This window comes from Symsagittifera roscoffensis, chromosome 4, assembly GCF_963678635.1.
Source record: "Symsagittifera roscoffensis chromosome 4, txSymRosc1.1, whole genome shotgun sequence".
In the NCBI taxonomy this organism is placed as follows: Eukaryota; Metazoa; Xenacoelomorpha; order Acoela; family Convolutidae; genus Symsagittifera; species Symsagittifera roscoffensis.
The window spans coordinates 57,992,330-58,019,570 of NC_087065.1; the positions used below are offsets into that span (position 1 = coordinate 57,992,330).

Below are 27,241 nucleotides of genomic sequence, written 5' to 3' on the forward strand. Positions count from 1 at the left end.
AAAATTTGAGTTTCTTCATCAATCTATTTATCCCCAAAAATGTATGAAAATAGCATAATAAGCATTTTTTCCATAAATGATCATACAAAAAATTTTGTTTTGAATTTTTGCGTTTCATCCGAAACATTAACCAAGGGTTTCTGTCATGAGGAAACCCAGAATGTAGCTGGCAGTTACCACGCAGATAAACTGCAATTGGTGATCTTTGCCATGTATGTTAATTTTAACATTTTCACATGGAAATATATATCAAAAAAAGTAACTTTTTGAATATGGCTAGATGTTTTTTTAGTTTGAAAATTTTGGTGGTTGAGAAAAAAAGTCCTGTTTTTTTTACAAATTTGTTTTTATCTTGGTAAATGAAACAAAAAAAATCATAATCGCATTTAAAGTAAAATCACTTTTTTATGATTTCAGGATTTTTTGGCTGAAAAACTCATCTGGACTACAATTTAAACACAAAAACAAAACAGGGATTAAAAGTTTTTTTACCTCAATTTTGTGTTTTTGATATATGAAAAAATGCATATCATATAATTTTCATGCATGAAAATTGTATGATAAGCATTTTTTATCGAAAATTTTAAATCACTTTTTTAACAACCAGAAAGCTTCAAAAGAAGCAAATAGACCAAAAATGTTCATTAAAATTTGTAAAAACACTTTAAAGTTTGTATGAATTTTATTGTATGATAAGCATTTTTCCATTGATTTCATATATGAAACTGTATGGTAAGCATTTTTCTTCTATGGACGTCAAACCGGGGGAGTAATGTAATACAAATATTATTTTAGTAGCTTGTACAATTGATTGAAAATGAACCGACTATATCATGCATAAGAGTTCTCAAATTTGATACATACACAACTCAATTATCTCAAATTACCACCTATTGTAACATATCACCTGATCATTTTTGCTTTCTTTCCCGGACCTTGTTTCGGGATCCTGATTTTCTGTTGATCTTTTTGAATTGTTTAGTCTAATGCATATATGATTTATATCTTTCTTTTAGAGTTCGATTAATATATTTAGACTACGGCGTTGTGGCATCAAAAACACTTTCAATAAAAACTTTCGGTTCAATTTTTGGTGTCAACTAGTTTAGTGTTTTTTTTTGGTATAAGACCAATACGACCAAAGGTATATGACCAATCAAATACTAAAATTTTAATCGTATGAAAAATTTCGTGTTTTTAAGAGTCGATGAACGTAGTTCAGACTCTTGTATAGGTCGCCATGATTTTTTTCCCGTTTTTTGTCTTAAATTTGTTCAGACTCATATTTAGTTTTTGTGGTTTGGCTTTTATTTTTTTAAAAGTTCAGTTCATTTCCTTCTTGAAAGGAAAACAAACTCCAATATTAAACAGCGAAAGTGTAAAGGTCACGTAAAAATTGATCGACTTTAATTTCCGAAAATAGAATTTAATTATCAGATTTCCCAGCGAAATAGTTTTTACCTATTGATCCAGTTTCTCAAATTGGGTTAATTGCATCAAAAAAGTGTCAATCATAAATTGTTCTAAAAAATCCAAGAGCTTTAAGGCCATATGTTTTTCTTTCGTGGAAATTTAAATCTTGAGACTTTTTTCAAAAAAGAAGTCTGTATTTTTGTTTACTTGCGTTCATTGACTCTTTTCTAACTGTCTGTTTTCTGTTTTGATTTTTATCAAGAATTTGTTTCTGTAAGTTAATTTTTTATCGCACTACTTGTCTCAACATATAAGTTATGAGCAGAAATTAACTGGCTACCTCAGAAGTACTGCGCGAGTGTGGTCAGTAGTTGGACTTGGTGGTCACTCCACTCCAACTTTCAAGTCAAATAAAGATGTTCAAGTAATTTCGTTCAATGTGGAAAAAATTTAAATACAAACCTTTTTGATTTGAATGAGAATAAAGTTTTTGATATTGTTAAAATTTTAGTATCATTAATTAGGAGCTACCATGAATTATAAAGAAATTTTAATACCAGCGGCAGGATTAAAATACGTATTAAAAGGCTGGAAAAGTTTTCCGCACATTCGAAAAACTTCAACTTCAAAATTATGTCTTTTTTGATCCCAGTTTTGGGTCCGAAGAAGGGCCTGCCCATTATTGTTATAGGTTTCACTTTTGGTTAAACGGATCAAGGAAGCTCTTCATAGTAGCATTGACTTGCTATTTGATTCGTATTTTCTCGGACTAAAATGTCTGATTAAATGTCAATGAATGTAGTGAAGACACTTGTTCAGGTTATGATAATCTATCCATCTATCTATCTATCTATCTATCTATCTATCTATCTATCTATTCTATATTTAAATGCCTCTGACAGCTATCTCTCCACGCTTAAGCTATACCAATTTTGCATGTTTAACGAAAGAATTTTTGAACGTTTTAGCTATTTTTGCCATGCTTAAGAATTTTTTTCTTCGATTTTTCAGTTTATGAACGCTAGGCTTATTGAAAAGCTCAATTGTAAGGCTGTAGCAATGATGCAAGCATGAGAGGGGAGGAGGAGGGCAGCGCAGTGCAAGTGTAATGTAAAGGGTGGATTCATCCATCTATACTTGATGAAACGGGCGTTTTTTCGTTTCAACGTTTATTTCAGTGAATTGGAAATTAGCTACCTTATAGTGGGGTGCTTTCAGGGTTGCCGCAGGGGTTGCGAAACTGGCATACAAATATGAATACCTAAATCTTTTGAGTTTCAGAGATATGCCATTTGTAAGATTTTTTTCAAAAATTTTAGATTTCAAAAGCGTCACAAAAATGAAAATTTCAACCCTATAGTAGGGTGCTGCCGGGGTATTCCAGGTTTTACAAAACTTGCTTCCGAATATTCTTGCTCAAATTTTTTTACTTTCCGAGATATGACGTTTTATATATATTTTTTTTTGAATTTTTCTGAAAGCATAGTTTTAAAACACTTTGACAAAATTTGAAATTCCGGAACCTATAGTGAGGTTCTGTCAGGATACTCTCAGGGGTGGCCAATCATGCTTCCAAAATAAGCCTGCTCAAATCTGTGTAGTTTCTGAGGTATGACGTTTTTTCTATTTTTGAAATTTTTTTAAATTTTAGATTTGAAACACATGACAGAATTTGAAATTTTGAACCCTATAGAGGGGTTTTGTCAGTGTACTCTTAGAGGTTGCAAATCTTCCATCCAATTCTGACAGCTAAAATTCTTTAAGCTTCCGATATATGACTTTTTCTATAATTTTTTAAAGAAGATGGGTTTGATAAAATTAGATATAAGTTCACAAATTTCGAAACTCAATCCTATAGTTGGTGCTGTCAGGGTACTCAGACAACGCGGCGAGTCTTGCCTCCAAAACTGGATGCTCACCGCCTTTTTACTCCAAGATTTGGTGCTCTCGTGACTTTTCGAAACCAAAAACATAACTATCTCAAACCTTGAAACAACTTCTTTTGGAAATTTGAAATTATCGATCTTTTGTTGTTTGATGTCGGGGTACTTGCGATGTTTGCTGAAATCTTTTCAGTTTCGAGATATGACAGTTTTTAATTTGAAAAATTATATAAAAAGCTCTGATTCAATAAAAAAAATTCGACCCTACGGCGATGTAATGTGAAATTACTCACACAGGTTGCAGATGTCTTCTTCAAATATTACGGCTCAGATCCTTTCAGTCTTCTGAGATCCACTCAGCCATCCATACATCCAACAAGCCAGCTCCCGTTTAGCTATCCTTCCAACGAGCAATCCATCCATCAAGCCATACACCCATCGATCCAGCCTTTTGTTCGTCAAGAGATCCATCCAGCCAACCAGCCATTAGGCCAGTTATTCATTGATCGGCTCATACCTGTAGCCATGCATCTATCAAGTCATCCATCTATCTAGCCATCTATCAAACCAGCCATCTATCCGTCTAGCCAGCCATCCGTCCAGCCATTTAATCATCAAGCCATTCATTCTTCAAGCAATCCATCCATCTAGCCATTAATATATCCAACCCGCCATCAAGCCAATGCATCCATCGACCCCTCCACCTGTCTAGCCCTCCTCAATACTACCATGCATCCACTCAACCAGCAATTCATCCATCCATCAAGCCACCATATATCTAGCCATCCATTCATTTTGCCATCCGTTCCTCCGAATAGCAATTCATTCAGCTAACGTTCCATTGATCCGGCATCCATCCTGTCTTCGTCCATCCCGGCAAGCAGTTTTCCAAATATCATTATAGAGATCTCAATTAGTCCTGCCATCTATTCATCCATTCAGTGATCCGCCCATATCAGCCAGCCATCAACCATCCGCCTGTCTATCCACACATTCAGCCAGTCCTCTGTCCAGCCATCAATCCATGTAGCTTTTCAACCAACCGGTCCTCCATCTATCTAGCCATCCATCCATCCTCTCATCTTTTCAGCCACCGATCCATCAAGCCATCCATCTAACTAGCCGTCCATCTAGACAACCATCCATGTGTCCTTCTAGCTATCCATCGTGCCTTCATTCCATCCTTCAATCATCCAGCCAATGATTCAAACATCCATTGATTAATTACATCCACAATCCAGCTGTCCTTAGAACCGGCTAAACATCTATCCATCTGACCGATTGTCCCTATTGTCCCGTTAGAGATAAATATTGTCATTTTTAGGAGCAGCTTGAGCTGCAGAGGGCCTGCTGGTTATTCTTAAAGGAAAAACCACTTACAATTACGCTCGAAATGGGTTTTCTGGGGTTTTGTTTTTTGAATTCCTTTCAAGTTCAATTCAAATTGATTAAGTAAAAAGACGAATTACGTTCTCCAATAAAGAAATCAGCGTTAATGGCGCAAACAAGTGAATGAATTTTAAAAGTTGGAAATTGCGTTATGATTTTACGACTTTCCAGTGGAGTGTAATTTAAAGAGCTTCAACGTGATATATACATTTTTTTTTCAAAAATGTATGAAGTTTAACTATATTTCGTGTTTTTTATTTTACTTCAGTTCGTTGATTATTTTCCCCTGTTTTGGTGGCTATGTTTCTAGATATTATTCAGTACCTTTAAAAATAATTGGGTTAGAACAGCTTCTTCCAGTAAATTTTAGATGTCATTTCGCCAAATATTTAAAGACAGCTTAATCTTAATTGAAAGCTAACCCGTTTGAAACAGAGTTCAAATCTTTTTGAACTCCAATTTTTTGTTGCGCTGGCGATAAGAAATAAATTTGAGCTTCTTCTGACTCTAGAGAGATTCATAGCTATTCTTGAATTTTTGCATAAGATCAGCAAGACTGCACGTATATCAGGACAAAGCCCTGAATATTCCAAATATCCCGGTAAAATATATTTTTTTAAATTTAAACTCAGGAAGTCGATATCTTCAATAAGGTATAAAAAATTTTGTTGAAAACTATTTTTTTTCGATCGGCGAAAGTTGACTGAATAAAAAACCACACCGAGCATAAATATTCCGTTTTCTTGGAAAGTCGGAACAATAACCAGCTATTACGTACAGCTAATGCTAAGGATATTAATACAGACTATTATATTACAAATAGCTCTTTAGCTTCAAGGTATCATGGATCTGTAGCGTAGAGGTAGGGAAGGAGACCCGCAACAAAAGAAGATGGTTCGAACCTGGGCAGGGTCGGAAGTTTTTGATGAACTTTTTCATATACTAGTTAAAATGCGTCCGCTTTATAAATTGAGGCATTATAGTTGGTAATTTTTTTTTTCAAATTGACTAGGACTGCTAATGCGTCATAATTGGCTTGCGTAATTTTTGTAGACTCAAAGTTTTACTCATTCAAATTTTCCCAGTAGCGTTCTCGGTTATATTTTTGCTTGTGTATGCGAAATGCAACTTCCCCTCTGTGTTAAAAACTCTTCTGAGAAAGAGTTTTCTTCTGAAATAAGTATGGATTAAAAATCTGTGCTAGATGGGGCTTCTGGAAGCCTCAAAAATTGTTTCGGAGTGAGAATCAACCTCAAATTAGTCTACGAAAAGAAAATCTTGAAAGATTTTTCGTCGCAGCTCAAATCATAATGAAAACTCTAAGTAAATCCCAAAGAAATAGGTCTGCATGACTGCATTACAACTTTCACTGTCTGATTTTTTTTTAGGTTGCTAGCTATGAACACATTTCGGGTAGCATTACGGAGCTTCGAGGAAAATCTCTGGCGAATCCTGGCTCCTATCAATAATCCAGCTCTTGCAGTTTCTGCTCTCAGTAATGGCCAATTATCCGTCACAGCTAATATTTGGGACCTTCTAAAAGACCCTTTCATGTTGATGGGAGCTCCTAGGAGCAAGCGAACTGCATATGTTGCAAGGCAAAGACGGAGAGCTCCCTCCAAATTGATTCCACTGAGACCTGACCTGGAACCATGCACAATTTGTGGGAATACAAAAATAAAGTTCTACTTGTGTACTCAATGTTTTCGGAGAATAATAAAGAAAACAAGAGAAATGCAGAAAAAAATGAAGGAAGTATACGAGAATCCGCTTAAACCTATTACCCATGAAGTGTCGCTGCTGTACGAAGATATAAAAGATAATGATAATGTTAAATCAGATGCAAGAAGTCAGAATAGGCAGAATGAACGTGGGGCTAAAAACAAATCTGAAACGACAAAATTTTGCCCAAAACATAATAAAGCTGAAGATGTTTCAGACAATACATTTAAAGAGACCCTAACGGATGAGGTTCCATCAGGGAAGCGAAAGAAGAAATCCTCATGGTTCTTCTAGTTAAGAAATTTATTCAACTGCTTGAATTGACTTTATTTGAACCAAAGCTGAGTCTTAAATTCCGCTATAAGAATTATCGGTGAATATTAGAACAAGCTGGAAATAAAAATAACCTGGTATGTTTTCAGATCACCGAATGGACTCTTTAAATATTGACAAACTTGTAGTACCAGAATTAGCGTCTCAATATGAAGATGTTTCAAAATCTGGAGCTGTTTTTACTCACAGGGAGAAATCACTAATTGAGCTTAAAGATTTATTGCAGTTATTTGAAATTGAGAATATCGATTTTGAACAAGTTACTTGGACAATTCAGCAAACAGCGAAGCTTCTTGCAGTTCTATTACAATTTACCGAGGAATCTGAATGGTCTACTGAAGAACATGTTCTGGTCAGCGATGCGCTGATAGGATTGATATGCAAACGGAACAATTTCACTAACTTGCAGACAATTATGTCTCATAAATCAGATGAAGATGCGTCTCTGATTTCAAAGATACCCTGTTTAAGCTTCAAGTTCCACCTAGATAGAGTTAAAAAAGACAACTTTGAAAGAAATCCAGCTGCTTGTTTTGCTTGTGAACAAATTATCATGGCAACCCAAGGTCGAAAAGTGGAATCGTGTCTTTCATTCTTTTTGCCTTTTACTTTGAACTACGTCGACCATTATTTGCAAGCCAATAAAACAAAGGGCATGAATCTCTTGACCCACACACTTAAGAACATTACGAGCTCTGAGTTACTTTTTACGGGTTTGGGCGACGTGTTTTATGAAACCCTGCATCGTTTGCTGTATTCAAACGAAGTCGAAATTCTAGAAGCCTTATTTCCATGCTTCTTTCTGTTACTCAGCAAAACATGTCGAAACCCTTCGTTCAGTGAAACGTATTTGAAGTGGACGAAATATGATGACTTTTGTACATTAATTTTGCAACATATGCGGTATGAGTCAGCAGCAAGGAAAATAATGGTGTTTATAGACGCAGTTCTAACAGCTTTGGCAGTTATGAAACTATCTGTCAGCAAACATGTTAAACTTATACTGCAAGTTCTGACCGAAAGTTGTGACGGGACTTCATTGGTTTGTGCAGAATTGGCCTTAAAGATTGTGGAATTATTGGACCAACTTAGTTTTATTCTTGGTGGGAAATTAGATCCTGTTTCTTGCGAAGGCATTTCGAAGTGTTTATTTCAACTGATTCTTGATTTCCAAGACAATATGGAAGTGACCGGAAAATGCAGCGAAGCACTCAAAGATTTGAGCACTAGAAATTTGCATGTTCGAGAAGCTTTGAAAGATTTGAAACGAGACAATTTGATAGAATTGGAAAATCTAAATCCACAATTGACAAAAATTTTATTGCAAATGGATAATTTGTGAAAAAAAAACAATTTAGGCTATTTTGTTTTTTATTTAATTTATTTCACAATTGAATAGGTATTGTTTTAAGTAGTAAACGCAATTTTATTTTTTAAAAAAGATCACTGGATCTCTTATTGGAGTCAAGCTCTGATCAAATTTCATGGTTGTTTTGCTAAAGACGTTGCGATAAGAATTACGGTTCTTGTGTTGGGCAATATGTGCACTTATTAAATGAATGTGCGCAGCATGAAAGTACCGTGTACAAGTACAGCTGTAGGTGACATGAAAGAGAAGGACACTGCTTTTCAGATAAGTTGAATGGTGCTATTGGTTCCGATGTCTATTAACCAAACTGTGGGAACTTGACACACATTCTCAGAAGTCGTTACGTGGCTTGAGTTTTCTACTCCGGGAGAGGTACTTGAAGTTAGTGCTAGAAATCCACTCGGTTGTCTCTTGTCGGCGACGTGTGGTGTGACCTTCAGACCTGGAAGGCGGGGCTGGAAAGGGGGCGGGGGTTGCCGGGGGAGCAGGTGGCCCGTCGGTTCCCCGCGGAGGTCAGCAGGGAGCGAATGCGAATCTGAATTTGGGAAGGGCTCGTGTGTACGCGGATGTGTGCACGCATAAGCCTAGAGATTACTGGGACTACGAGAATCACATAATAGAGTGGAGCAACCAGGATGACTACCAACTGGTGCGCAAACTGGGCAGAGGAAAATACAGTGAGGTGAGATGTTATTAATGTAGTTTAACACTATTTGCCACGAAGGAAATGACCAGCATACAACCTAATCATATCCTTACGGCGAAACGCTGTTGTGTCCTTTTAACTCTTACTTGCATTTTTTCTTCATCCTTTTTTGGGCTGCCAAAACTTTCGAGAACGAATCGGATCATGATGGGCCTCAAACCACCGACCTTTCGACTGAAAAGTAAAGACCTTTATCGCTTTCCCATCTCTCCCCATGCGAACAATAAGCAGCTTAATTCATAATAAAGAAGTGTACAGGAAATCCTGACGGTATGTATTTTAACTCATTTTTATCCTTGGAGCGCAGCGGAAACCATAAAATGATCAATCTATTTGGCGAAAGCTTCTGTCTTGTCTGTATTTTCGCCTGAGCTGTGAGTTTGATTTTTTCTTTAATTCGGTGAGTTTTCGTAGGTTTTTCAAGCGATCAATGTGAACTCAGAAAGTGGGTCTGAAAATGAAACTTGTGTGGTGAAGATCCTGAAACCCGTGAGCAAGAAAAAGATCAAGCGAGAGATCAAGATCCTGCAGAACTTGCACGGGGGACCCAACATCATCAAATTGCTAGCAGTGGTAAAGGATCCCATTTCGCGCACGCCCGCCATCATCACAGAGTTTATCAACAACATAGACTTCAAATCCCTATATCAGACACTGCAGGACTATGACATTAGGTCAGTCAGTCATCTTGATTTGAATTTAATTGTACGATTCATAACACAGTTGGTTGATAATACGTTTTTATAGCTTTTCTGTTGTGAGAAAACGAAAGTAATTTTACGCAGAAAGTGAAGTTTTTTGTTGTCCCTGTTGAGAGAATTGAGTGTGGTAATATTGATCAAAAATGAATTGCTTGTATTTTATTTAGATATTACTTGTTCGAACTGCTGAAGGCGCTCGACTTCTGTCACTCAATGGGCATAATGCACAGAGATGTGAAGCCGCACAACGTCATGATAGACAAGGAGACGAGGCAACTGCGCCTAATTGACTGGGGTCTGGCCGAATTCTACCACCCCGGTCAGGAGTACAACGTTCGGGTAGCCAGCAGATACTTCAAGGGTCCTGAACTGCTTGTAGACTATCAGTTGTATGACTACAGTCTAGGTTAGCTCCTAAATGTTTATCTTTGCACATCTACCATCGTTTTTGAAAGGCATAAACGTATATTTTGATAGTATTAACTACTGATTTTTTATTCCTCATTTCCTGAGTTAGAATTAACATGCGAAATTTTTGCTGCTTCATTACGATTGTGACAAAATGGGTTCCAAGAAACTCTCATTTAGATATGTGGTCATTGGGCTGTATGGTGGCTAGCATGATCTTCAGGAAGGAACCATTCTTCCAGGGCCACGACAACTACGACCAGCTGGTGAAGATAGTGAGAGTTCTGGGAACAGAAGAGTTCTACGACTACATCGATAAATATTCCATCGACCTCGACGTCAGGTTCAACGATATCCTCGGCCGACACTCGAAGAAGCGTTGGGACAGGTTCCGACATAGCGAGAACCAACACTTGGTTTCCGAGGAGGCCATCGACTTCCTGGACAAGCTTCTGAGATACGATCAACTGGAGCGATTGACGGCACGAGAAGCTATGGACCATTCTTTCTTCCAGCCTGTGTTGGAACGCAACTGTGCTCCGCCCCCTCTCCCAGCAGGCTTGAATGGAAACGGCTCAGGGAACCCTTCAACATCCTCAATCGTTCCTGGAAACGGCAACGGCGGATTACCTGGCAATGGGTCAACGTTTGCATAGAGAACTAATGGAACTGTAAAGAATCCACCCCCTTCCCTCACCTTTAACCTAATCCAAAAGTGCCCCATTTGAAGTTTCCCGTGCTATTTGTAGCCCTAATCTGCCAAGACATAATCTAGTCACTTTGAGTACGACGTGCATTGACGCAAACAGTTACGATTTTCTCAATTTTTCATTCATAATTCATCTCTGTGAGGATGCTTGTAACATTGCCCAGATTACGATAGCTATACTAGTTCTCTTGATCTTTCATTAGCATCCCAATTTCCGGTTAGATTTCCAAGTCGAAGCTAAAATCAATTGAAGTTGTAGATTGTGTTTTAACGTGCTTAGTCCTTTAAAGAAAGCAGTGGCCGCGCATTTCGTCAGTGAAAAATAACGACCCCTAAAATATCCCAGATTGCGTAGAGCAGTGAAGTAGTTTTCAAGCCCCATCTAGAGAACCCACCAATTTAGAGAACTCACTCGTTACAACTCAAACCCCCAGTCAAAAGTATACTGTAAATTATTAAGAGAGGTGAGACACTTTGTGAGCGTATGATCTAATGGTTAAGTATCCATTCTCTAGCTAGCAGTTAAATTGATAGGTATTTCTGTTGTAGCTAAAATAACAAACAAAAAACAGGTCTTCTAATTCTTAATTTTATTTTACTAACCCTATTGCGAGACGAATCCAAAAGTGTAGTACGAGAATGAAGAGCTGTTCAATGAATGCCAGATGCCTGGCTATAAATACGCTTTGATTTTTACTTCCGATTAATGGATACAGTATCAATACGTTAAATACAATTTCGTGAAATTTTCTTTTGTATGAAAAAGTTAGTCGTTTGCGCTATTACTTTGATACATGTTCGGAACTTTTTAAGATAAACGCTGATTCAGGGGTGGATCTCGGTTTCTGACTTCTAGTTTTGACCATGTCGGTTTTCCGAGCTTTCTAATAACGCCATAAAGACCGCTTCACCAAATTTTTCTGCGCCAAAAGCGAACTTTTAAAAACAGCCCAAAAGTTCCGTTTTGGGAACTTGATGTATGATTTTGGCCGAAGAATAGCTACTTTGTTCGCGCTCTGCCCCTCTAAAGTAGAGCGTATTTACATCTTAAGAAGACTCTAAGCGTTGCTCAACCAAAACTGAATGTCGTAAAATAGTATCTCTATTGTTCGAATACTTGAGGGAGTAAGTTAGCTTACTGATCGCTCTCTTTCACTTGAACAGGAAATAATGCAGACTTTATTCTATGATTCAAAATTTTTCGTGGCGTGAAGTTTTGATACTTGCGATAGCAAGTGCGTTGCAACCATGTACTAGACTTTTTTCCCGGAAAATTTCACAGAACTCATACCCTGGACTGATCTCCGAGTCAGTTCTGTTGGAAAAACTAAAAACTGCACCAGACGCATTTTAGCATTTCAATTATCAGTTCTTTTTAAATTAGCGAACTTCAGTGAGCAATAGTGTTATGCTACGAATATTCTTTTTTCTAATCTAAATCGCAAATAGTAGTGCCACTTTCGGTACCTGGGGCATATTCGAATAGAAAGAAGTTAACACAGTTGATATATTTTAAATCCAGCAAATGAACAGAAAAGAAGCAATTTATTTCTAACAAAATAACAATAATCAAAACTCGATTTCAAAAGTTTTCTAACTCAATATATCTCGCAATTTTTTTGAAATGTATAGTTTATACATAATGTTGCTTTATGCTGTCCAATTTATTAGATGCAAAATTTGTGTGGATGCCTTTATTTTGTTATATTCCAAATTATAACTTGCAAAATGTTGTCCATATGTATTTGCTGCACCGCATTGGCAGGTTATTAGCATGTGAAGCTGATGTATTTAAGCCTGTATTAGAATATAGTCAAGAGAACGTGGCACAGTTGCGAAGACAGGGCACTCTTAATATCCAGATCGTAGGATCTAATCAGCCACAGCGAAAGATTTAATTTTCAAGGCTTATTTATACTTTTTCTTTTCTTGTTTTACTTTATAGGGCTGCTTTTATGTCATTTTGCTGCTCGTGTTTGTGATGATTGCTTAGTGATTGATTGAGGGTTGCATATGCGATGTTTGTTTCCGCGAATAGCAAGCGTCAGTTTGGAACTCAGAGTATTTTTGTAAACACCTTGTTCAGAAAATTCAATGAATCATCTCAAATCTGTCTGCGCTTTCGTCAACCAACAGACATATTTTGAACATATTCAAAATAATTTAATTAATTTTTAGGTCTTTAAAAATTATTTTACGAATTACGAAGGGAGTTTTATTTCCTTTGTGTGCAATCGGGTACTAGACCTATTCTTTTCCGTAATTAAGTTTGTCCACAGGATCTTCACTTCTAGATGATCTTTCATCTGAAATGCTCAATTTCTTGAAAATTCAAATGATAGTACTATCACGTAGCTAGTAATTAATTCAAATTCGTTTCAGGTTGTAATTATGTTTTCAAAAAAAAATCACCATATTTTTTCGGGTTCCTGGTTTTCGTCCTATTTTCTGTCGGTTCAATTTCCCTTTTTTTAAATGCCATTTTTTATCTGGTGGGGATTTTTAGTTACTTTTTAAAGCATGGGTTTTATTCCAATTTGAACAGTTTTTACGATCACTGAAACTTCACAAATTTGTACATTTATCATGTCTGATTTTGTTTTTTTATTTTCATTTTTTTTCTCGTTTTTTTAAAAAGATATTCAAACAGTTTCGCTTTTTGTTATATCGACTTAGTCAACTTATTTTGTGTAATTTTGAGGGCAAAATAATTATCTTTGTGATTATGTTTTTCAGTTTGGATGAATCGCAAAAACTTCTAAATTTAATGAATTGTTATGACAGCAGTTTTGTTTTTGGCTCAACAGATATCGACCCAAAGTTTGTCGCCTTTATTGCCGCCCGATACAAATATAAAGATGATAGAAATATAAAGTTTTTGCAGCTCTAGTTTTTCATGTTTTTTTCAAGTTATTTTTTTTTTCCAATATAGTAGTTTTTTCCAATATAATTTTTCAAAAGTTTTGTTAACTGTCTTTTTTTTTCATTCACAATTTTGTATCGCAATGTGTTTTTTGCAGCTCAGCTTCGTCTCTGTGTTAACGAAATATTCTTGTGAGTGACAGCACCAGCGCTTTATTGCAGGAAAATTGATCACTGTACATGAAGTTTATACAGCCGAGTTACCAAAAAAACTGTTTGAAGAGCTGAGATGAAATTCTCAAAAAACTTGCTTTTTAGTGTCAATACGGATGAAATCTATATAGTTTTTTGGCGTGAATTATAATTTAATTGAAAACTCCTAACGGCATGATAAGACAATAGCGTGTAGCTTCACGTGCGAGAAGCTATTAGGTGTCTTCCTCTGTAGCTAATTATAACTTTTTAGCCCATAAGGAAAAGTGACCAAATTTCGACATTTTGGTTTTTCTGTTTCGGAAATGCTTTCGCAAAGTGACCGTGGTCTATTCGATCTTTCTGTGCGACCGTTGCTATTGTCATTGGTTTTGCAACCGGGTGCTTGACGTTGAAAGTATTGCTCCAAGAATTCGCAAAACTTTTCACGTTTGTTTGTCGGCCTAAAACCGCAAACTTTTCACGTTTGTTGTTGGCTTCGACCTGCTTTTTGCAAGCCGGATTATTTCTGCTTTTTCCGATTCGTGGGGTTTCTTGTTTTTTCTTGAATTAGTTACTGCTGCTCATATTTTTTTGAAGATCGGTTCTTTTCTAACAGCAGTCCGAATGCCATTAATATCATTCTTTGTGGTAAAAGTGATTGAGTTCCCAGACTTTTAAGCGATTAAATCGCGGTTTTTTCCAAATTTTTAAAATAGTAATTTTGTTGGTCGGTTTATCTGTTTTTATCTTTGTATTTCACTGTGCACAGATGGTGTAGAGGTTGTAGAGAAGTTTCCGACAAGTAGACAGTTCAAGTCGCGACCGAAACACTTCTTGATAAGTTTTTTTTAGTTGCTGTCTGTTTGTTTTATGTGTGTCTGCTCCGGTGAGTCGATTTTGTAGCCAAGATGAATTTTTTGTCCAAGTTATCAGTCTGTAGTTAAACTTCTTACCTAGGTTTTTGACAACTATATGCGTAACGATCGATGTGGAAATTGTCTTTGTTGAATTGTTTTTTGGGTTGAATGATATCTTTGGTTAGTTTCTGATATGTTTTTTCTTGAATTGCTCAATATAAGCTGGTTCGACAGACCATTTTTGTGATGCATTTTTGTGATGCATATAGGCTTTTTTTTTGTGATGCATTGTTTTTTAAATAACTATGCTGTTGGTTTTTCAACTGGTTTCCGTCTGAAGTTAAGGCACAGTTTCTGGTCTGTTTTTCTCTACAATTACTGTATGAGCCGATTTGAAAACCATTTCTGATATTTTGCGTTCAGGAAGGTTTTTTGTCGAAAATCTTTTTTTTTGTCGATACTTTCTTGATATATCAATTTTCACATTTATCTAACAATTTTCTTGCAATTCGTGTGCTTTGTATATTTGAAATTGCACATATAAGCAAAATGATTTTTTTTAGCTTAAATGTTTTTCTAAAGAAAACAATTATTTTGACGGCCCAATTTTGACACGTCAAGAGTTGTCTCTTTGTTACCGCTTTGTAAGTTTTAATTTGATGCTCATTTTACAATCAACTGTTTTACTATTTGGCATATTTTCAAGACATATTTTGGAGTTTTTCCAAGTTTTTGGCATATTGTGGAGTTTTTCAAGACAATCAAAACAAATTTTTAAGAGTAATGAGCGTAGTGATATAGGTCTTGCTGATTTTTTTTTGTTTTTTTTTTTCACGAAAAAGTCTTAAAATATTGATGCACTTAGGTATAAAGCACTTTTTGAGTTCAATTGAAATTCATGTGCCGAAAGTGACGTAATAGCACTCTCCAAATACGAACGTGGAAATGGCGCAAAAAAAGGTGAACGATTTCTAGTTTCGAGAGTGGAATTTATTTTTGAGATTTCCCAGCAGAATAAAAACTTTACCTATTGATCCAATTTTCTCAAGTTGGGTTCATGTTCTCAAAAAAGATTCGATCATAAATTGTTTCAGGAATTCAAAGAGCTTAAAGGGCATCTATTTTTTTTCGAAATTCGAAAGTGGAGATTTTTCCAAATAAGTCAATGTTTTTTTGTTTTCTTGCGTTCATTACTCTTTTCCAATTTTCGATTGGCTATGTTCGAAAAAATTTGATGAATCATTTTTCAAATTTAATTCTTCATATTTTTTATCGCAGTCTAGAGTTTCTGTATCGCTGGTAGTGGGAAGCTCCGCTTGCCTGTATCATAATTTTCTATACTCGGTGGATAACTTTTTCGAACTTTTTCGGCCTTTTTTGTTGGATTGTGACTGCGTGCGTTTCAAATTTGTTTTTACCGCGAACAAATTTTTTCTGCGTGAAAATTTTTTCGGGCTAGTTGCGGTTAGCTAATTTGGACGTATTGGTTTATTTTTCCCGCAATTTGTAGCGTTTTTTGATTGCAAAGATTAATCTCAGTGATTGTTCCGAATTTTCAATTATCCATCTGACTCATTGATGTCCTGAGTTAGATTTTTGAGGTTTTATATCAATGTGTAGTGTTGACTACGAATCAATCTGGCTCAGAAATCATCCCAAAGAGACATGATATTTGGTTTTTATTTTGCAATTTTAGGCGCAACATATAGCAATTGGTTTTGTCTTGAGGCTTAATAAGTTTTTTTTTCGGGAGAATTTTTATCGATTTTTTAATCTATTCATACCAATTGAAGATCAGTCGCAATATACAGAGCTTGTCATGATACGAGTTTTGTTATATGACAAATTTGCGCATGCGGTAGAGCAAAGTAGACTTGATTAGTTACATATTACTCGATAAACAACGGTGCAGAACTTTTAAAAGGTTTGCGCTTGAAATCTGAATTTTAATTCAATGTAACCAATTGGGAAATTCATATATTCGCGAAAAAACTATTTTCCCGAACGTAAATGTAGCACCAAGTAACGCAATTTATATCAAAATATCATACTCTATTCTGTATATAGTTCACAAAGTGAAGCATTTTAACAATTTCAATAATTATCGGGTCTTGGTAATTTTGTACGAAAAATTACATAATTAAGTCTAATATTAACTATGCAAAAATCAGGAGCAGAATTTGGTTATATATATAATTACGTCATCATCATCATCATCGCCGACAAATGCAAACGTTTCACTTGATTGATTTGAGATTCATTCTATAGTGACATAATAAGTAGGCTATAGTATGGCATTTTGGGTTAAAGTGTGATTGTAGTGGTATCGTATCATTCCGATTTGATCGATTCTCGGTATTGTTCACATGTTGTTCACTCATGGTGAGTCACAGTTACGTCAAACGCCTCGGCCGTCTCGTTGATAGGCTCGTAGTTTTGCCGAACGTCTTCGCTTTTCATTTCGTCTATACGTTTTCCAGTGCAGAACATGCAAATAGGCAAACCCACTAAAAGGATACTGAGTACCAAGCATACCCAAATAACACTGGCACTCCAACCCATGCAATTAGTGTGTTTTACACAGTTGTCGTGAAATACACTGGTAGTAATTGCGGCGACCACGATTAACCAGATAAATAAGGATATCCCTGTTAAAATAAGTGCACAGAATATCAGCTGATTGAACAGCCTTTTGCATAGTAGAACTACAGGCACTAGAATTAAAGGCAGTAAGTATATTTGGGCGATGATGAGAAAAGCTCTGGCGGCCACGTAGGATGAATAGCTGTCGTCGAAGAGAATTATACGCACGTCTTCTCGCACCAAAAGCTCCTTTGTTATTTCTTCACATTTTTCTGAAACCAAAAATATTCAATATTTAGAACACTGAAACAAGTCTCAAGTTAAAGGATGTTGGTATAGGATGTAGTTATAGGGGTTCCATGACAATCTACCTGATTCGAGTTTACCCTTTGCGATTATACCCTATACTAATCTACCCTATATTCCAATCTACCCTATGACAAATACCCAATGTTCTATAAATAGTTCAATTGGTCAGAGATAACTGAGTTGACTATCCGGTTTAAGGTCGCCGGTGGGCGCGCTACGTTAACCGGCTCTTATTTTGCATAGATTCCTACCCTCTGTAGTCAAGCTCGCAACACGTTGGCGGGACTGCGGCTATCACTATTTTGCTGTTATCATTCCGTCTTAATTTTGGCGTAGGGTAGATTGGCATAGCGTAGAATGGCATTGGGTAAAATGGAATAGGGTAAGTTGTCCGGGTACCGTTATAGGATGTTTCAGAAAAAGATAGCGTATCAAATAAATTTTTGATCAGTTAGCAATGGGTTCTTAAGCTGTTTTTGCAACTCTCTGAGCTAGTATCTAGTTTCTGCGTTTTCAAAAATGAGAATTGTTATTTTTGAGCCTGATAATTTTAGACATTTAGTTTAGGTTGTATTCAAGACATTTGTTCGGGTTACCCATCGCCGCAGCAGTATAAATTTGTTCTAAAGGCGCTTGCGGTGCCAAGATATACTTAATTTGGTGGGGGAGCGGGCGCCGTTTTTGCCCTTGGCCCGTTTTTTTCAAAAATTTGTTTGCGGCACAGAAAATTTGATCAAAGTAGGCTAGCTATAGTAATGTAAGCGAGCGCGGGAAATCAATTTGGTTCTACCTTAAGAGAGCGTCCACAATATTTTGGAAACATTTTAATTTGGTTCCAGTCGCGTTTCGAAGGAGTAATTTTAAAAATTTCTATCAGCGATTAATTCAGCTATTTACTGGTTTTTCATGGGGAATTTATACGATGAAGTAAGAGGCATTTTTCAAATTACATACCGACCTACTTACATCGTTCTAACTTGGGCCTTTTTTCTGTGACGAGAGAGATGTCAGCTTTTTCACCGTAGCCGGTCAGTTCCCACCTTGGCGAGGCGGATGACCCGGACCGCTGCAACCTTGACCTTAGCGTGATATTTGAGGACCATGTCCGGGTGGCATTGAACCATGATTACATTAGGGCTTGGCCACCTTAGTATCTAGTCTTTTATGACAATTTGTACGAGAATTTGCATTTAGAACAGTTGTTTAAATCATTCACTTGTTCACACTGACTTAGCTCAGAGTGATTTCATTTTAAAGCAGTAAATTTCATTCGAAATAATATTCAAAATCGTCTTTTTGTAAAAACCAGATGGTGACTGGAAAAGCCGAATTTTTTTGTTGTAACCATGATAATGATGACCGTGTGGGGTTGCGCGTAATTTAAATAGCTTGTTAAAGCTATTATATTGGCCTCAGTTCTTAAAATATTATCAGCGCTTCTTAAAATTTTATCAGCGCACAATTGGATATTTTGAAATTTGGAAACGACGAAAATCGAAGGCTCGTCGACTTAAGAGTTGAACGCTTGTACTTTCCTCAAAACCAAGTCAACTTTTTATTCTTAGATAACTTTGCGGCAATTGTTTTGATAGCGTAATGTAAATTTACTGACCTGCTCTGTCATCTGTACAGAATTGCCAGATTCCCCCGTAATGTTCAACAGTCCCATTCTTGTCGACTTGCTTCGAGTAATAGCCCTCATTTGTGTGTCCGAATATTGACAGACATCCGATCAGAAATGCACTCATCCAGTACGCAAACAGAAGAGCCATGAGGTACATTTCGTGGTTGTGAATAAGCTCCTCCCACTCAATTTGGTCGTAGAAGCGTCCCGCAAACCGAGTCCGTCTCGTCTGGATGGACCGTGAGTCATTGGCGGCTGCAGCTGATTTCGTGTCGTCGAAATCATGAGACTTCATTTCAGACTTCACTTTAGAAAAGTTGAGACTTGAAACTCATCGCATCGCACATAGTGGAAAAGTGATTTGGTTTTTCATGACTCTTGATTTTCTCTGACTTGAGTGAACCATCTCAGAAACGACCTGCTCGGTTGGAGTACAAAATTATTGACCCCTTTTGCCGCTATTGATATGACTGACTTCTGAGAATTGACTTCCAGACCATGATTTTGATTTAGCGTGTTTCTGTCTGCTATGAGTAGTTTTTACGCGTGGTCGAGTTTTATTGTCGTGCAATATTGCTCAAATTTATACTGAAGAATTTTTAAAATGAGAGTATATCAAAAATATGTCTAGAGTGGGGCGCTGTTTTGTCGACCTGTGACGTTGAATTTCAGTCAGGTAATCCGCATAAATGTCATAAAAAGTTTTTCATTCTTTTTCAGAATGAACCGTGGCAACCCGAATTTGACATCGGACCAATTGGATTCCCTTCGACTGGCGATCCGGTCTCGACTCGAACAAGAAGGGGCCCAGGATGCGATCAGAGAAATTGCAAATAGATCAATGGAGAGACGTAGCGATGGAGAAATTGAACCCAGAGAAATGCTGGAAGATTTCAAAAAGACTGGAATTCTGGAAACTATTTTGGGTCAGCTGAATGACTCGCGAAGTCACACACAGATCAACATCTCAGCGATGTCTCAGGATTTTATAGAGAAGCAGCAGTTGACAAAGAAGTCGGGTTATCAAAAAGCGGTTAAAACTGAATATGTCAATCAGCCTTCCATGAATCCATCCAAGAGGTATCTATATGTTTGTCTCCATGGAGGAAAGGCGTTCACGGGATACTCCGAAGAATCAAGTGCTTTTCTGGATTCAAAGGCAACAATTTCGGTTGCTATCGATTTTAGAAAGCAGAGGTCTGTATCAAAGTCAGTGTCATACTGTGTGGAGCCGGCTTTCGATGACTCGTTTCTTCTCGTCTTAGCTGATGAAAAGAAAAATTCAGGCGGCAAAGCGGCTGATTTGAATAGCATGCTATCAATGACTGACCCGTTGCATGTTGTGGTCCTAAAAACAGACGCATTTGGAGCGAAAAGTGTCATCTCGTCTCAGTTCATCGAGTGGAGGCATTTATTGCATACAAGCGGGATGAAAGAGAGAAATGCACTGCCTGTTTATGGCGTCGGGGGTGAGTCGAAAATAGTTGCCGGGGTTCTCGATATAACACTAGAGGTCATGCCAGGTTTAAGTTCGGCTCTGCAAAAGGAAGTAGTTTCGACTCAATTTGAACTAGAGCGTAGTCGAGTTAACGAGAAAAATAAAGGTTTCTTTAACTATGCTAAGCAATGGTGGAAAGAGTACCTTCAAATCAGGCCTGAAAACAAAAATAGACTCGTGAAAATATTTGCTCAAGATGAAAACGGCACAACTCGGCCTGTTTGTTCGTTCGTGCGACCACTGAGAACCGGAAGAGTATTAGAGTCGGCTCAACAATGCTTGCGATTCGTGTCGGTTCTGACATGCGAGGAGGCTGACGAGGCACTGGGTGGGACAAACCAAACGGACTCGTGGCAAAGTCTTTTTTGCACGTTAGTGCAAAACAAGGGAAATACAGCCGATCATGTTAATCTATTATGCAGCTTACTGGTTGGGTTTGGTCTGAACGCATACGTGTGTTTTGGTACAAAATCAAAGGAACAACTGCATTCTTGGGTTGTGGTCATAGGTGTGGACAATGTCGTGACGTTTTATGAAGCAACAACCGGACATAAATACATCCATAACTATCATGGTCATGATGATCTTGGACTGAAGAACAACCACCAGGGAAATCATCAAAACATGCATCCCTACATGACTATTGGATGCGTGTACAATAACAGGGAGTTCTATGCGAATGTCCAGCCTTCGGATCGTGTATCTAATTGCACGTTTGACTTGCTGAATGATTACAACTGGAAAGCAATGGATAGGGAAGTTCTGGACTCCGTATGTGGTTCAGAATCGAATCCGTTTTGGAGGAATATTCCAGTTATCCAGACCCCCAGTCTGGATACGACTGTCATAGCGGATAACCTGGAGCTAGATCTGATGAACATAATCGCAGATCACCGAAACAGTCTCGGACTAGATTCGGTGTTTGACGCTGGACTCGCTTACATCTTGCAGCCAGCACTTAGTAGCTACGAACTGGAAAGAACGTTGGGAGTCTCGGTTGGGTCTGATGAGTTCCAGAATGCGATTAGACAGTACATTCCAGACGGAGAAACCTTCAAAGGGTGTCCTATGCAGGTTGAGTCTGTAAATGCCAAGAGATTGTTCAACAAGTGTCTCAAATCGCCGAGCTGCGAGGAGATCATCTCCTGCAGAGGTGATTCAGTGAGACTGGCAGTCAGAGTTAAAGTGGTCGCGTTTCCAGAAAACGCAGTGTCGGTCTGGCTTATGTTAGCCTGTAAATACAAATCAATCGTGTAAATAGAAACTAGGTTGATCAATTCTTGTAAATACATGTGGATGTTAGTTTTACTCTGAAGGTTTGCGCAATAAATCTAACCATTTGAATATTTTTTGATAAATCTTGCCACTTAATTAAGAAGAAGAGGAGGTTTGCCAATCATCATAATACCAATCTTCCTGGGTATTCGTCTTTGATTTTTCTTGATAATTCGGCTCAGCTTTCAGAATTTCAGACAATGGCTATGCTGGACAAGATAGGTGAAAAGATTGAGAATCTCAACCTGGGAGGAAAACCGAAGACCCCAACAACGCCTTCCAGTAATGATCAGACTTTCAAAGTGGAACGAACCTTCGATCCTAGTCAATACAACATTGAAGACGGAGAAACGACTTACATGGTGGATCCGCAATCTCGGAAAGACTCCAAACTGATTGAGTTGATGACAGCTTTATTGGATTGGATCAATAATGAGCTATCCCAGTACGGAATTGTAGTCAAGGATATCGAAGAAGACTTGTTCGATGGGTTAGTCCTCGGTCAGTTGCTTGTTAAACTAACTGGGCGTCAGTATGATTTCCAGGAACTGACTGGATCTCTGGTGGAACAACGACAGAAGATGGAAAGAATCGTGGAAGAGTTCAACTACTTGTTGCAACTAGACCAGTCTAACGATTGGGATGCAGAATTAATTCACGAGAAGGATCTAGTTGCAATATTGAAATTTCTCGTTAGCATCTCAAGACAATTCAAAGCACCGGTTCGGATACCCCCCGATGTCACAGTCCGGTTGGTTGAAGTTACCAAGAAAGAGGGCAAATTAGTCCATAATTACGTAACTCTCCCAATCACCGGCTCAGAAATTGACGGAATTTTCCAAGAACCAGACGCATTTGACGAGCTGTTTGAACAGGGATCGAAGGAGAAGTTACAAACTGCGATTAGTATTCTGAGAGCGTTCGTGGAAAAGATGATTCGAGATATTGACTATGAAGTGAAGGATGAGCCTCTGGAGGTAATGATGCATGATGGTGTTTACTTCATCTTCATAATAGCAATTGTGGAGAACTTCTTTGTGCCTTTCAACAACATTCATCTCACGCCTAAGAGCAAAGAGGAAAAACTGCAGAATATGAAGATTGCGCTTCAACTCATGCAAGATTGTCAAATTGCAAAGCCGAAGATAGTTCCCGAGAATATCGTGGAAGGGGACTTGAAATCCATCCTCAGATTTCTGTACATTATCTATGCTCAGAGCAAGAGATACTAACTCGAACTTTTAGTATTTTAAGAAATTAATAACCTAATTGCATCAAATGAAATAGTACATCATAAGAATATTTTAAAAAACTAACAAATTTTTAAGAGCGTATGTTTCGCTCATCTTAGCTTTTAAATATTTTCATTTCAAAGATTTAGATAGGCTTTTGATACATGTTTGAATGCTGATTACAATTAATTGAAAATCTAAAATTCGTTTTTTTTTTTTACAAAAAGGAACTTTGATAAATTTGAAGTGAAAGTTGTTTTCTGCGTGTTTGTAGTTAAGTAACGTAGCGAAAATGTCCTTGAGGATTATTCTGTTGAAGTTCAAAATTCTCAAGGTCTGATCTGTGATCGGTTGCGTTTAAATTTTTTCCTGCGATGTTCATGTGTTAAGTCTCAATGCGATAAAAAATGTTTATCCAAAAATTCAAAAAACTTTTTGAATGTTAATCAAATACTTATTTCCGGCTTCTTTGAGTTCCTTGACACGTCTCCAGTTTTTTTGGGGCCATTTTTTTAGGTCCAAAATTTGCAATGTTTATCGAAATATTATTTTTTAAGGTCAGATAGTGTTTTGTTATTCCTTATTTTTTTTAAGATAACAAAGTTAAAAGAATTTTGTTTCGATATTTTTCTTTAGTTTGTTTATGAACTTATCAGTTGACAGCACAATTTGACAACCGTTTTTGTAGGTTTGTTTTTGGATATAACAATCTATTCATGACAAGTATCTTCGTTTAGGTTTAACTAGAAGAGAGGAGAGCTCGATTTGCTAGCCAAATTTTTTCAGTCTGATTTTCTATCTTGCGATTTTTAAATAGCTCTCTTGCTCAATCTGTAAACGATAGATTTTCCCTCGCTTTAGCTTCCGTTATAGTCTTCGGATATATGGCCCAACCTCTACCGCTTTTTAAGAGTCGTTGAACGTAGTTCAGACTCCTATATAGGTCGTAATGGTTTTTTTTTCAGGATAAGTCCTAAAATTTGTTCTATTTCAAATATAACTTTTTCGCGGTCATATTTTGTTTTTCCTTAAGTTCCGCTTATTTCCTCTTTTAAAAGGAAGGCAAACTCCACTCGAAAATCAAAAGTAGGAAAGTAATGAAAAATGTGATCGACTTCTAGTTTCGAAAATGGAATCTGATTTTCTGATTTCCCAGTGAAATCAAGAAAATGACGATTTTTTATAAATTGGGTTAATTTTATCCATAAGTTTCAAAATTTTTCTACAAGTTCATAGAGTTTTAAGACAATCTATTTGTCTTCTTCGAAATTCGAAAATAATTTTTTCAAAAAATAAAGAGTCATTATATTTTCTGTTTCATTTGATCATTGACTCTTTTCCAACTGTCTGTTGACTATGTTTATGGTTCAACGGAATAAAAAAATTCAAGAATAATTTTTAAAGCTATCCTGCGTTTCGCTATTGGAGAGCCTATTTTTTCGTTCAGCTTCCGGTTTTCTGCAGAAAAGTTGAAGTTGCACGACAAAAATATGCTCTCCAATGAGTAAAAACTCGTCAATTGATACTTGATACCCTTCATAATTTTTTCGTTTGACACCTTATTGACGTAGCGCTGTCAAAAATCATTCTGCTTAACTAAAAATACTACTTATTGGAATTTTATTTTTAATTTTGTTTCAGTGCCGTAGAGAGGTTCAGTAGCGTCGATGTTCATGGGTCCTTAATTTTGAGCAAAAATAAATTGGTTTCGACAGAGGTGCACGTTTTAATTTCTAGCATCTGACGGAAATAAACTTTAACGGAAGCTTAGAAGTCCTTGTTTCACTTTTCGCCCGTTTTTTCTATTATAAACTCATTGAATTTAAAGTGTTTAGAGCATGTCCATGATAGGAGTTTTTCTCTGAAAAAATATGTGTTGGCTCAGCCAACTAGGAGTGGGCGAATGAACAATTATATTTACACCGAATGATAAAACTAGAAACTTCGAATAGTATAGATGAATGAAGGGTTTTTTACTTAATAAACTTAAATGGGTAATTGTTTTTTTTTTTTACAATTGCGATTAGCAAGCGTTGTCAAACTGGAATATAGACTTCTTTCGAGTTAAGAACTTGATTAACAGAATCAATTGGATCACTTGTATCTTGGTTCATAATGAATTCAAACTTCTATGCGTTCCCCGCTAACTCAGAATAGAGGTAACGAATATGCCTGGGGCAGCAAAGCTCCTGGGTTTGAATCTGACCAGGACCTGTTTTTTTTCTAAACGGTAAATATTCTGTTTCAAATAAAATTGCCGGCCAATGATTTTTCTGCTTATCTGTTGTCGGTTTTGATGTCACATCTTGGAAACGTTTTATTTTTTGCTGCGTGCATGTTTCTTTAATGTTGCTTTTATTGTTTGATTTACTCGTACAATTTGTAATTTCTACTTATTTTGACCCATTTGTTGATTTTTTTTTTCGTTTTTTCAAATACTATCCCTCTCAAATCTAAGTTTTTGGTTTCAATGAAAAGAATGGTTTTTGAAAGGTCTCTGTATGAGCGGCTACGCCCAAATTTTTCTACACATAAAGTTATGTCCCTCATAAAAGTCAAATTTTTGATATTTAAATGTTTTGATTTTTTTTTGAGTTTTTCTCGAAAACGAATAAGCTCTGAAATCTGATAGTGTGGGTTCAATAGAGATGATGGGAAGTGAGAAGCTCACCTTTTTAAGCGGCCACTCACAATGTTTTTTTATGTTGAAAATAATCGGCCTCGGAAAAGTCAAATTTTTCATTTTTTGACCTTTTTTTAAACTTTTTGAATGGTCTCGAAAATACACTGCCATACCGAGATTTTGGGCTCAATTCAAAGAACGGGTTGTGGGAAGCCAATTTGCCTATGTGACTTCTCGTAAATTTTTTTGACACCAAAAGTTATGACCCTCGGAAAAGTCAAAACGTTGATTTTTTGACATTTTTTAAAGAAGTTTTTGACTACCCTCACAAATCTTAGATTTTGTTTTCAATCGAAACTACAGGTTGAGTAAGTCCCTTCTGCTTAAGACGCTTTGCCGCGTTGTTTCACATAAATGCTATTGTTCTTGAAAATCTCAACTTTATGATTTGACCGTTTTTTGGACTTTTCTCGCTAACTCTCCTGCCAAATCTGATATCATAGGCTTAATCGAAACAACAGGTTGTTGAAAGCCAGCCTTTATGATTTGCTATGCAAACTTTATAGGAGATAAACAAAAACCGTTGTTTCTGTTAGAACCACAGTTTTTTTTATCTCCTAAGGAAAATTGATTATCTCAATTTTTTTGTACTCTTCTTACTTATTTTAGTAGAGAAACAAGTAAGGTTTTGGGCAACGTCCTACTTTTGATATCTTATTGTTGGTATTGCATGAGTTAAGCAAATTCGTTCAATATTAAACAGGTATCTCCATTTTCAGCTGGGCCCCTAGTTGTTTTTTATCGAGACAATTGAAAATAAATGTTGAAAAAAAAACTAGGTAAAACATCATTTTCAATTGTTGTACGTAAGCAATTTACAAAATTGCTTACGTATTATCTAAATTGACGATTATGTGAACAAAGTTATTTACGGGCAAAAAGTCCTTTGCACGGTTGCAATAATTTGCATAATGTAAGGGTAAAGACATCGAAAGCCTCACCACAAAAAACCATATTTGAGCATGAAAAACTTCTAAGAAACATTTTCCTGACACAGAGGCGAAGCAGAGCTTCGCAGCACTTGCGATAAATCCCAAGCTTTTAAAAAAGAATGAAAAAAATTAAATGTTGAAAAAAAACTAGATAAAACATCATTTTTTTTTTCATTCTATTTTAAAAGTTTAGGATGTATCGCAAGTGCTGCGAAGCTCTGCTTCGCCTCTGTGCCAGGAAAATGTTTCTTAGAAGTTTTTCATGCTCAAATATGGTTTTTTATGGTGAGGCTTTCGATGTCTTTACCCTTACGTTATGCAAATGATTGCAACCGTGTATTAGACTTTTTGCCCGTAAATAACTTTGTTCACAGAATCGTCAATTTAGAAACTAAGGAATTTGGCAAATTGATTACGTACAACCTATATCTTAGATATATGTGCCATCACTTCTGAAGATGTTCATGATTGCTTTGTAGTTAATGCATGCATGAGTTGTTACAATGCATAATTCTTGAAATGTCATTTTTTTTCTCTGAAAAAATTTCATGCTTATTG

General features: G+C 36.7%; 5 protein-coding genes across 5 annotated transcripts in view; 4 read left to right on the forward strand and 1 right to left on the reverse strand.

The window, feature by feature from the left end:
• The window catches only part of LOC134844539 (3'(2'),5'-bisphosphate nucleotidase 1-like), a 553,428-nt gene that overhangs the window by 394,535 nt on the left and 131,652 nt on the right, over positions 1 to 27,241 (reverse strand). The gene's annotated exons all lie outside the window — the stretch shown is intronic.
• Positions 7,669 to 11,379, forward strand: LOC134844961 (casein kinase II subunit alpha-like). The gene is made up of 6 exons (XM_063861787.1): positions 7,669 to 7,782; positions 8,310 to 8,337; positions 8,550 to 8,791; positions 9,230 to 9,489; positions 9,684 to 9,922; positions 10,105 to 11,379. The coding sequence occupies exons 1-6, from the start codon at positions 7,669 to 7,671 to the stop codon at positions 10,578 to 10,580; spliced, it is 1,359 nt and encodes a 452-aa protein (XP_063717857.1). The 3' UTR covers positions 10,581 to 11,379.
• The window catches only part of LOC134844643 (copine-3-like), a 57,875-nt gene continuing 38,920 nt past the window's right edge, over positions 8,287 to 27,241 (forward strand). The window contains exon 1 of the mRNA XM_063861434.1: positions 8,287 to 8,297. The gene's annotated coding sequence lies outside the window, so the exon portion shown is untranslated. The remainder of the gene's footprint in view (positions 8,298 to 27,241) is intronic.
• LOC134844251 (centrosomal protein of 76 kDa-like) lies at positions 19,746 to 21,919 on the forward strand. Its single transcript, XM_063860842.1, has one exon. The coding sequence runs from the start codon at positions 19,785 to 19,787 to the stop codon at positions 21,816 to 21,818; it is 2,034 nt and encodes a 677-aa protein (XP_063716912.1). The 5' UTR covers positions 19,746 to 19,784; the 3' UTR covers positions 21,819 to 21,919.
• On the forward strand, positions 21,988 to 23,240 carry LOC134844252 (alpha-parvin-like). Its single transcript, XM_063860843.1, has one exon. The coding sequence runs from the start codon at positions 22,037 to 22,039 to the stop codon at positions 23,066 to 23,068; it is 1,032 nt and encodes a 343-aa protein (XP_063716913.1). The 5' UTR covers positions 21,988 to 22,036; the 3' UTR covers positions 23,069 to 23,240.